At 38.8% G+C, this 12,872-nt stretch overlaps 1 protein-coding gene across 3 annotated transcripts; it reads left to right on the top strand.

Annotated features, from left to right (window-relative positions):
- The first annotated feature begins 4,367 nt into the window (after positions 1–4,367).
- Positions 4,368–6,052, top strand: si:ch211-12e13.1 (uncharacterized). Of its 3 annotated transcripts, none has more exons than XM_032516884.1 (3): positions 4,368–5,135; positions 5,248–5,457; positions 5,658–6,052. In XM_032516884.1, exons 1-3 carry the CDS (start codon positions 4,829–4,831, stop codon positions 5,849–5,851), a joined length of 711 nt encoding a protein of 236 aa, XP_032372775.1. In that variant the 5' UTR covers positions 4,368–4,828; the 3' UTR covers positions 5,852–6,052. The 3 variants fall into 3 exon arrangements, with proteins under 3 accessions (XP_032372775.1, XP_032372777.1, XP_032372776.1); XM_032516886.1 differs by having other exon boundaries at positions 4,814–5,105; XM_032516885.1 differs by having other exon boundaries at positions 4,814–5,120.
- Positions 6,053–12,872: the final 6,820 nt, after the last annotated feature.

Genomic DNA, 12,872 nt, shown 5'->3' with positions numbered 1-12,872 from the left:
CTGAAAAATCCACTTTCTTCCACTTCTCCAGCGTCCATCCTGTTAGCCGGCTGTGGGCCTTGGTAAATGCCACTCGGTTTTTCAATTGTCTTTTGTTTAGTGCTGGCTTCTGGGCCCTGATTCGACCATGGAGGCCATTTGGAGACAGAATCCGACAAACTGTTCTGGTTGACACAGGGACTTCAGGGGACCAGGTCTGGTGGAGCTCTGCTGCAGTGGAAGATGGGTTGGCCTTGGATTTTGGAGCCAACAAACGGTCCTCTCGAGCAGTTGTCTTGCGGGGATGAATATGCTGTATATATATTAATACAGTCTATGCCCGGATGCATATGCTGTATTTATATATTAATACAGTCTATGCCGGATGCATATCCTGTATATATATATAATACAGTCTATGCCCGGATGCATATGCTGTATATAATATTATACAGTCTATGCCGGATGAATATGCTGTATATATATTAATACAGTCATGCCCGGATGAATATGCTGTATTTATATATTAATACAGTCTATGCCCGGATGAATATGCTGTATATATATTAATACAGTCTATGCCCGGATGAATATGCTGTATATATATTAATACAGTCTATGCCCGGATGAATATGCTGTATTATATATTAATACAGTCTATGCCCGGATGAATATGCTGTATTTATATATTAATACAGTCTATGCCCGGATGAATATGCTCTATATATTAATACAGTCTATGCCCGGATGAATATGCTGTATTTATATATTAATACAGTCTATGCCCGGATGAATATGCTGTATATATATTAATACAGTCTATGCCCGGATGAATATGCTGTATTTATATATTAATACAGTCTATGCCCGGATGAATATGCTGTATTTATATATTAATACAGTCTATGCCCGGATGAATATGCTGTATTTATATATTAATACAGTCTATGCCCGGATGAATATGCGTATATTATATATTAATACAGTCTATGCCGGATGAATATGCTGTATTTATATATTAATACAGTCTATGCCCGGATGATATGCTGTATTTATATATTAATACAGTCTATGCCCGGATGAATATGCTGTATTATATATTAATACAGTCTATGCCCGGATGAATATGCTGTATTTATATATTAATACAGTCCTCCCGGATATATGATTATATTATCAGTCTATGCCGATGAATATGCTGTATAAATATTAATACAGTCTATGCCCGGATGAATATGCTGTATTATATATTAATACAGTCTATGCCCGGATGAATATGCTCTTATATATTAATACAGTCTATGCCCGGATGAATATGCTCTATATATATTAATACAGTCTATGCCCGGATGAATATGCTGTATTTTATATTAATACAGTCTATGCCCGGATGAATATGCTGTATATATATTAATACAGTCTATGCCCGGATGAATATGCTGTATTATATTAATACAGTCTATGCCCGGATGAATATGCTGTATATATTAATACAGTCTATGCCCGGATGAATATGCTGTATTTATATATTAATACAGTCTATGCCCGGATGAATATGCTGTATATATATTAATACAGTCTATGCCCGGATGAATATGCTGTATTTTATATTAATACAGTCTATGCCCGGATGAATATGCTATATATATTAATACAGTCTATGCCCGGATGAATATGCTCTATATATATTAATACAGTCTATGCCGGATGAATATGCTTATATATATTAATACAGTCTATGCCCGGATGAATGTCTATATAATATACAGTCTAGCCGGTGAATATCTTATATATTAATACAGTCTATGCCGGATGAATATGCTGTATTTATATATTAATACAGTCTATGCCCGGATGAATATGCTCTATATATATTAATACAGTCTATGCCGGATGAATATGCTGTATATATATTAATACAGTCTATGCCCGGATGAATATGCTGTATATATATTAATACAGTCTATGCCCGGATGAATATGCTGTATATATATTAATACAGTCTATGCCCGGATGATATGCTTATATATATTAATACAGTCTATGCCGGATGATATGCTGATATTTTAATACAGTCTATGCCCGGATGAATATGCTGTATTATATATTAATACAGTCTATGCCCGGATGAATATGCTGTATATATATTAATACAGTCTATGCCCGGATGAATATGCTGTATTTATATATTAATACAGTCTATGCCCGGATGAATATGCTGTATTTATATATTAATACAGTCTATGCCCGGATGAATATGCTGTATTATATATTAATACAGTCTATGCCGGATGAATATGCTGTATATATATTAATACAGTCTATGCCCGGATGAATATGCTGTATTTATATATTAATACAGTCTATGCCCGGATGAATATGCTGTATATATATTAATACAGTCTATGCCCGGATGAATATGCTGTATTTATATATTAATACAGTCTATGCCCGGATGAATATGCTGTATATATATTAATACAGTCTATGCCCGGATGCATATGCTGTATATATATTAATACAGTCTATGCCCGGATGAATATGCTGTATATATATTAATACAGTCTATGCCCGGATGAATATGCTGTATTTATATATTAATACAGTCTATGCCCGGATGAATATGCTGTATTTATATATTAATACAGTCTATGCCCGGATGAATATGCTGTATTATATTATACAGTCTATGCCCGGATGAATATGCTGTATTTATATATTAATACAGTCATGCCCGGATGAATATGCTGTATATATATTAATACAGTCTATGCCCGGATGAATATGCTGTATTATATATTAATACAGTCTATGCCCGGATGCATATGCTGTATAATATTAATACAGTCTATGCCCGGATGCATATGCTGTATATATATTAATACAGTCTATGCCCGGATGCATATGCTGTATATATATTAATACAGTCATGCCGGATGCATATGCTGTATATATATTAATACAGTCTATGCCCGGATGATATGCTGTATATATATTAATACAGTCTATGCCCGGATGAATATGCTGTATATATATTAATACAGTCATGCCCGGATGAATATGCTGTATATATATTAATACAGTCTATGCCCGGATGATATGCTGTATATATATTAATACAGTCTATGCCCGGATGATATGCTGTATTATATATTAATACAGTCTATGCCGGATGCATATGCTGTATATATATTAATACAGTCTATGCCCGGATGCATATGCTGTATATATATTAATACAGTCTATGCCCGGATGATATGCTGTATATATATTAATACAGTCTATGCCCGGATGAATATGCTGTATATATATTAATACAGTCTATGCCCGGATGCATATGCTGTATATATATTATACAGTCTATGCCGGAATATGCTGTATTAATTATCAGTCTATGCCCGGATGAATATGCTGTATATATATTAATACAGTCTATGCCCGGATGCATATGCTGTATATATATTAATACAGTCTATGCCCGGATGAATATGCTGTATATATATTAATACAGTCCATGCCCGGATGCATATGCTGTATATATATTAATACAGTCCATGCCCGGATGATATGCTGTATATATATTAATACAGTCCATGCCCGGATGCATATGCTGTATATATATTAATACAGTCTATGCCCGGATGAATATGCTGTATTATATATTAATACAGTCTATGCCCGGATGCAATATGCGTAATAAATACAGAGGTCTGTCCCGGATTCAATCTGTGTTTTAGTAAATAATCTATCCAGGATGAATTCGATTATTATTTATACGTCTTGCCAGAATGAATTGTGTATCTAGATTTAATACAGTCTATGCCGGATGATATGCTGACAATAAAACAGCTATGCCCGATGCAATGCTGTAATTTAATCGTCATGCGATGCATAGCTGTATTTTATACGTTATCGTGATGTGTACCGCTCCACAACACGGGTTCGGGAAATTCACTGAGTTTCGAGGCTACAAATTTTAAAATAGTCAATTATTTTCTCTCTCGAAATCGACTGTATCCAGATTTTTTTAGTTAATGATGAGATTTAGGAAAAAAGAACCTGATTATCCGATTCACTGTTTACTTTTTTTTAGACTTAGATTCAGGACTGAGGAAACTTTCCATTGTTTGTACAAGGGCCGGATCTCTGAGTGCTGCATGGTAGATTGGAGACCAAGACAGCTGGTATAGATTGACGTGCCTCCATGTGCTCTGAGATTCTTGTAGGAGTCTGCTGCTGCGGTATGGTGGAACCTAACGCGACTACAGACGTCCCCGGTTCCTGAGATTTCGCAGCTGGTATGGTCTAACGAACAACTGTTCCAGCTAGCTAGCCTTTCTGTCAAACGGATGGTTTTGATTAAAGCCGATTACTCCACGTTGTGTTTTTGCAGATGGCTCGTAAACTAGAGCATGTTGAGAACATTGTGTATTCGTGTATTGACACAATTCAATGTTATTTATAGTGTCAAATCACAACAGTAGTCATCTCAGGACACTTTACAGATAGAGAGGGTCTAGGCCACTCTCTATAATTTACAAAGACACAACAATCCCCCCCAAGACCAAACATTTGGTGCGACAATGGCGAGGGAAAACTTCCTTTTTACAGGCAGAAACCTCAGACAGACCCAGGCTGCCACTGCCGATTAGGACACCGAGACAGAATGCAGATATGTTATTCATAGTAATTATAGCAGTTGGCATGATGCATCGTAGTAACAGTAAAGATAATAGAATTATGACTAGATTTAATAGTTGTAGCAGCGCAGGGCGTTGAGCAGGACCACGGCAGCAGCTGCCAGATCGACCCAGGTGCCACCCGGTCCACCAACATCTGTGAGGCGAGAATGTCTGGTGATATGATGGCAACTGTGGATATTTTGGCAGGTCTCGTTCGTGTGTGTCAGAGTTTGAAAACCCTTCAGCCAGTGGATGAACTAAAGAAGGGTCCGTTCATGCTGCAGGTTCGAGTCCTGGAGTACCGGCAAATTGATGCAGGGGTGGAGGTCGACATCTGTCTGTCTGCCACGTCTCGTACCAGAAGCCCCGTGTGGGAGAGCGTCCTGACGCTGCTGTCCAAAAACAAGCTCCAAAAAGTTGGAAGACGCTTATCCAAGAATGAACATGAGCAGCAATCTGGTGATTTCTGCTTAGATAACTAAGATTTCAGCTTCCATTTTTTGGGGGCTTTTTCACACAACACCAGTTATTATGTTCCTGTTTATAATGATTCTGATTCTGTTTCTGGTCATATGTCTTTTGACAGGCCAACCAGATGAGCCTGTGCCAGAAAATGTGAAGCAGATAGAGCTCCAAGTTCCCAGGACTACCGGCCTGCAGTGTGCATGGTCCTTCTCAGACTACTCCCTTTATCGGCTCCTCTCTCTACCGGCCCGGCTCTTTGGCTACAGGGGGCACACCGCACCCAGTCTCTGGATGCTGTCTGTCTGCTTGGCTGAAATAGAAAAGCACAAAGGTAATAGATGTTCAGGGGAAGACCAAACTGATTGATAGGTTGATGTAACGTCGTAGTAATTTAACTTGGAGCTAGTCCACGAATGCTTTTATATTAGCTATTAAAAGGGATTTTGCCTTTTTCATAGTTTTTTCATCTGTTTTATCCCTTTCTTGCTGTGGCTGATCAGACTTGTTATTGCTCTCTTGTGTCATCATCAGGAGTTGGAGTCATCACAGCGCCCATCAACGTCACTGCCCAGTTTGGGGAGCCTCTGTTGGTACCAGGAAGAGTGGCGATCAAGTTTTGGGAAAAGACCAAAAATCTGAGTCAGTCTCCGATCCAAGGCCTCAGCTTTCACGTGCAGCAACATGGAAGCAACATATCTCACATGATGGGATTGATTTCTAGGTGATTGATTAACATAGAAGGTACATTTATGTGGTTTTGTCAAAACGCCAATATTTTCTGTTTCCGGTTTTGTATTGCAACATTTTGATAAGACAGTGTCTATCATTGCAACATACGGGCAATCAGCTAATCGACGTTCAAGTTTGTTCTGATATGATCATAAAATAACTTCTTGCAATTTTGAAATAAATATTTTCTAAGAGGATGTATTGATAGATGTATCTTTGGGCAACCTCTTTCATTGTTTTATTTTAAGATTATTTTTGGGGCATTTTAGGCCTTTAATTCCACAGGACAGCTGAAGACATGAAGGGGGAGGGGGGAATGACATGCAGCAAAGAACCGCATGTAGGAGTTGAACCTATGTCCGCTGCATGGAGAAGTAAATATATATATATATATATATATATATATATATATATATATATATATATATACACTACCGGTCAGAAGTTTGGGATCACTCAAAAATGTCCATACCACTCCATTATAGACAGAATACCAGCTGATCTGAGTGGGGGGGCTGATATTTAATCCAATATCTACATTGCTTCTTGTCAGCAACCATTCATCCAATGTTCCAAAGGCTCATTCTGTTCACTAATCTGATATCATTTAAAAAAAAACTAACTGGATTGGAGATTGGAGTAGGATTTTGCAATTATGTAAGCACATAATGTAATCTGAAAGCTGCTGCCCTGGTTAAAAAACAATGCAACTGATCTCAGCTGGTATTCTGACTACAATAGAGTGCAATGGAAATTTCTAAGTGACTCCAAACTTTTGACCGGTAGTGTATATATATAATATAACCATATGTACAGTATGTGCGTCTGCTCTACCAACTGAGCTACCCGGGCACCTCTTTCATTGGTAAAGGGGTCGCCAGCTTCATAGAATGCAACCACTTCTATGCTTCTCATAATGTTGGAGTTTTCTTCTACAGACAAGGATGGATTTTTCATAATGAGAATAGATGGATTTGATTATATTAAAAAGATGAATGTAATCCAGTAAAGCTAGGTTTTGTTTTGTACTGTAAAATAGAACAGCTATGCCCAGATGACCTCATACCTGAAGGACAGAATGGGTTTGGACACTGTTCTAATTAATGCTGCACAGTAACCCAAACTGTTTTACAAGAGCTTGATGTACAGTAGTCCGGTAACACACACCCACGTAGAGGTTTATCAAGGAGTGAAACCAGTATCTCCCAGGCAACCACTCCCTATCAGGGGATGGATGTAACTCAGTACTTCTACTAAAGTACTGGACTTGAGTTGCCTAAACACTTGAGGTATTTGCACTTTACTTGAGTATTGAGTACATCTTTTCATGTAATTATCTACATTTCAGAGGGAAATATACTTTTTACTCCACTACATTCATCTGACAGCTTTAGTTCCTAGTTACTTTAGTTACTCCACTACATTTATCTGACAGCTTTAGTTCCTAGTTACTTTAGTTACTCCACTACATTCATCTGACAGCTTTAGTTACTAGTTACTTTAGTTACTCCACTACATTCATCTGACAGCTTTAGTTCCTAGTTACTTTAGTTCCTAGTTACTTTAGTTACTCCACTGCATTCATCTGACAGCTTTAGTTACTAGTTACTTTAGTTACTCCACTGCATTCATCTGACAGCTTTAGTTACTAGTTACTTTAGTTACTTTAGTTACTCCACTACATTCATCTGACAGCTTTAGTTACTAGTTACTTTAGTTACTATTACTGTTAGTCTTACTTTAGTTACTCCACTACATTCATCTGACCGCTTTAGTTACTAGTTACTTTAGTTACTAGTTACTTTAGTTACTTTAGTTACTCCACTACATTCATCTGACCGCTTTAGTTACTAGTTACTTTAGTTACTCCACTACATTCATCTGACAGCTTTAGTTCCTAGTTACTTTAGTTACTCCACTACATTCATCTGACAGCTTTAGTTCCTAGTTACTTTAGTTCCTAGTTACTTTAGTTACTCCACTACATTTATCTGACAGCTTTAGTTCCTAGTTACTTTAGTTACTCCACTACATTTATCTGACAGCTTTAGTTCCTAGTTACTTTAGTTACTCCACTACATTTATCTGACAGCTTTAGTTCCTAGTTACTTTAGTTACTCCACTACATTCATCTGACAGCTTTAGTTCCTAGTTACTTTAGTTACTAGTTACTTTAGTTACTTTAGTTACTCCACTACATTTATCTGACAGCTTTAGTTCCTAGATACATTACACATGAGGAGTTTTGCACACAAACACACACAGCCATTCCTGTGTTTCCTCTGATGTCTGATTTCCTGTCAGAAGTCAGAAATACTTGAATTATTAGAAGCTTTTCACTTTTCCAGTTCTTTGTGTGGTTGACCTGATGCTGTTGAGGTTTTTGGGGAATCAGGGAACTACTTGAGGATGTGATGGTGCTTCAGATACAGACACATCTGGAGCTGCTCGTCCTCACTGGAAAAAGACAAAGACAGAGGGAATCACAGTTGATCGCATAAGCAACACTATTTATTAGTATATTCATTCTGACAACATAAAATAAATGCATATTTATCTTTTTAATAAGGATGGTTACAGGGAAGATGAGGGCAAAAAAGCTAGTTAGCTTAGCTTAGCATAAATGCTGGAAGGAGGGGGAAACAGCTCGCCTGGCTCTGTCCAAAAGTAACCAAATCTGGCTGCCTGCACCTCTAAAGCAAACTCTTAACGTTGAAGTTTTTCCTTTATGAAATGTTGCAGTGGTGTAGGGATGCATGGCTTCACATTCAGTCAAATGCCCTGAATGTGTTCTAATTAATAATACAGGAAGACAGACACACATGAAAGCTGCAAACAGGAATAACGAAGTGATAAATATTGAAGAGTTTTGGTTCCCTATAGGGAAGATGTCTGCATTAGCCTATAGTCAACCAGTAGACATGCATCTGACAAAGTGGTCATGTACAGCACAGAGCCCTGCTGATAAAACTCATCACACATCTTTCAATTTCAATTATTTTACAGCTATTATGGTCCTTTCAGCTTTAAGCAAATATCTGACAAGAACACAATGGTGTGAGGAAAATGTGTAATGAACTGATAGGGATGCGAAGCCGCCTCAGCCACGATCTACTTCACTTGCACATTCATATATACTGGTACTGAACACTTGCATACATACATATATACTTCACATCCACATACTTACTACAAAATATACTCCACTTGCACATACATATACATCACTTACGCACTGAAGTATATGTGTATGTGCAAGTGAAGTGTATATGTACAGAATGCACAAGGATAGTAAAGTAAATTTGGAACAACTCTTGGATACAGCAGGAAAGGAATTAAAAAAGATGAAGAGCTGGTTTGATGCTAACAAACTAACTCTGAACTTAAATAAAACTAAATTCATAATTTTTGGTAATCGTGCCACAAGTTTACACAAAAAACTTATGATAAATGATATTGAAATTGAAAGAGTAAAAGAACTTAAATTTCTGGGAGTCGTAATCGATGAAAAATTATGTTTAAAAATTGTATACTATACTGTATCAAACCAATTATTTCTTAAATCAACGCTCATTGTACACGCTGTATTGTTCTTTTATACTTCCATACTTTACTTATTGTTTGGAGGTATGGGGAATATTCATTCTCCAAAAGAAGTGTAAATGAAACCACTTAAAAAGCACCAACTAGTCCACTGTTTATTCAATTTAAAGCACTAAAATTCAGAGATATTGTTGACTTTAAAACTGCACAATAAATAATCATCAGCTATCAAACAGTATCCAAGGGATGTTTCAAAAAAGAGAGAGCAAACATCTCTAAAGAGGAACATTTGTATTTAAAAAGAAACTTATAAGAACAAATGCTAAATATTACTGCATCACAACTAAAGAAGTTACTTTATGGAACAGCTGCAGTGAAGAGATGAAATCATGTACAACAATGAGATTATTTAAAATGAATATATTAAAGGGATACAAAAAGGATTTAAAGTGATAGTATTGTATAATGACTAGATGGTTTCTTGGCATTTATATACTAATATATCTATATACTAGTATATAGCACTAGTATATATCTATATACTAGTATATAGATATACTAATATATCTATATACTATATATAGCACTAGTATATATCTATATACTAGTATATAGATATACTAATATATCTATATACTAGTGTATGTATATATACTAATATATTTATATACCGATATATCTATATACTGATGTATGTAAATACTAATATATCTATATACTGACATATTTATAAACTATAATATCTATATACTAAGTCTAGTATGGATGTGTTATCATTTAATCTGCTATTGATGAGAAACAAAACAAGTGTAAATGTGCGTGTGTGTGTGCGTGTGCGTGTGTGCGTGTGTGTGTGTGTGTGTGTGTGTGTGTGTGTGCGTGTGTATGCATCGGTGTCTACGATGTGTAATAACTGAAGCATAAGATTTACTAAAGGATAAAGTGGAGGGGGGCCTTATTTATTTGTCCTTTTAATTATATATGTATGCATGAAAGTATTTATATAAATATTTTGTATTTTTAGTTTAATGTTTTGTTTTTTACATGTTCATATAAACTAAGCGTTAGCTGCTAACGTTAGCTGCTGGCTATATTGACAGTCATAAAAGCTAGGGCTCACACGGAGCTCTCCACCCAACTAACAGCTACACTACCTCACCGCCCTCTCCACCCAACTAACAGCTACACTACCCCACCGCCCTCTCCACCCAACTAACAGCTACACTACCTCACCGCCCTCTCCACCCAACTAACAGCTACACTACCTCACCGCCCTCTCCACCCAACTAACAGCTACACTACCTCACCGCCCTCTCCACCCAACTAACAGCTACACTACCTCACCGCCCTCTCCACCCAACTAACAGCTACACTACCTCACCGCCCTCTCCACCCAACTAACAGCTACACTACCTCACCGCCCTCTCCACCCAACTAACAGCTACACTACCTCACCGCCCTCTCCACCCAACTAACAGCTACACTACCTCACCGACCTCTCCACCCAACTAACAGCTACACTACCTCACCGCCCTCTCCACCCAACTAACAGCTACACTACCTCACCGCCCTCTCCACCCAACTAACAGCTACACTACCTCACCGCCCTCTCCACCAACTAACAGCTACACTACCTCACCGCCCTCTCCACCCAACTAACAGCTACACTACCTCACCGCCCTCTCCACCCAACTAACAGCTACACTACCCCACCGTCCTCTCCACCCAACTAACAGCTACACTACCTCACCGTCCTCTCCACCCAACTAACAGCTACACTACCTCACCGCCCTCTCCACCCAACTAACAGCTACACTACCTCACCGCCCTCCCACCCAACTAACAGCTACACTACCTCACCGCCCTCTCCACCCAACTAACAGCTACACTACCTCACCGCCCTCTCCACCCAACTAACAGCTACACTACCTCACCGCCCTCTCCACCCAACTAACAGCTACACTACCTCACCGCCCTCTCCACCCAACTAACAGCTACACTACCTCACCGCCCTCTCCACCCAACTAACAGCTACACTACCTCACCGACCTCTCCACCCAACTAACAGCTACACTACCTCACCGCCCTCTCCACCCAACTAACAGCTACACTACCTCACCGCCCTCTCCACCCAACTAACAGCTACACTACCTCACCCGCCCTCTCCACCCAACTAACAGCTACACTACCTCACCGCCCTCTCCACCCAACTAACAGCTACACTACCTCACCGCCCTCTCCACCCAACTAACAGCTACACTACCTCACCGCCCTCTCCACCCAACTAACAGCTACACTACCTCACCGCCCTCTCCACCCAACTAACAGCTACACTACCTCACCGACCTCTCCACCCAACTAACAGCTACACTACCTCACCGCCCTCTCCACCCAACTAACAGCTACACTACCTCACCGCCCTCTCCACCCAACTAACAGCTACACTACCTCACCGCCCTCTCCACCCAACTAACAGCTACACTACCTCACCACTGTCCTTGTTGCACACTTGTTTAACCTCCATCAACAAATTGATGGCTGACAATTTTTTGCAATTAAATTCAGATAAAACTGAGGTGATGATTTTTGCCCCCGACAGCATTACCCCTAAGATGAGGCAGGCCATTGGGGCTTTAGCCCTCTCTGATTGTAATGTTGTGCAAAATCTGGGGGTCATTTTTGACAAATCTATGTGTTTTTACAGTCATGTGAAATTTGTGGTTCGTTCCTGTTTTTTCCATCTCAGGAACATTTCTAAGATCAGATCTGTGGTCTTTAAAAAAGAGATGGAGATGCTTGTTCATGCTTTTATTTCTTCACGTTTGGATTATTGAAATGTACTGTGCACTGGTTTAAACAAATCATCCGTGGACAAACTGCAAGTTGTACAGAATGCAGCAGCAGGACCTTAGTCTGAGACCAGCAGGAGATCCACATTACTCCGGGGTTTAAGGCTCTTCATTGGCTACCAGTAGGTTTTAAAGTGCATTTTAAAATTTTAATCACCACTTATAGAGCCTTGCATGGGCAAGCTTCCGCTTACATCCAGGATCTATTACACACCCACACTCCTGGTCTCTCTCTGAGGTCTTCAGACCAAGACCTTTTAACCGTCCCCAGAACCCGTTGTAAAACCAGAGGTAATGGAGCTTTTTCTGTAGCGGCTCCAAGGCTCTGGATTCTCTCCCTTTAGCTTTGAGAGCTTTGGATTCTGTGGAAACTTTTAAAAAACACCTCAAGACACGTCTTTTTAGACGATCTTTTAACTAGCCATATGGCTCAGTATTTTATTATTATATTTTCAGTTCTCACGTGTTAGCATTGCGGCGTTAGCCTGCACCAGGAGGGGCCACTTCACTGGCTGTATCTCAGTTATTTTTGTGAGCAACCAACTGGAGTACTCTATATAATTCAAGGTGAGTACACAAATGTTGAAATGACTGTGATAAATTATAGCTGTGATAAATTAGCCTG

This window comes from Etheostoma spectabile, chromosome 5, assembly GCF_008692095.1.
Source record: "Etheostoma spectabile isolate EspeVRDwgs_2016 chromosome 5, UIUC_Espe_1.0, whole genome shotgun sequence".
In the NCBI taxonomy this organism is placed as follows: Eukaryota; Metazoa; Chordata; class Actinopteri; order Perciformes; family Percidae; genus Etheostoma; species Etheostoma spectabile.
Note: the sequence above shows the minus strand (reverse complement) of the source record. Positions and strands in the feature narration are given on the sequence as shown.

Excerpts from the sequence above, each read along its gene's own strand:
- si:ch211-12e13.1 (XM_032516884.1), top strand. The coding sequence starts at position 4,829 with ATGTCTGGTGATATGATGGCAACTGTGGATATTTTGGCAGGTCTCGTT. Across the intron at positions 5,136-5,247 it reads ATCTGGTGATTTCTGCTTAG|GCCAACCAGATGAGCCTGTG; the intron begins ATAACTAAGATT and ends GTCTTTTGACAG. Across the intron at positions 5,458-5,657 it reads TGAAATAGAAAAGCACAAAG|GAGTTGGAGTCATCACAGCG; the intron begins GTAATAGATGTT and ends TGTCATCATCAG.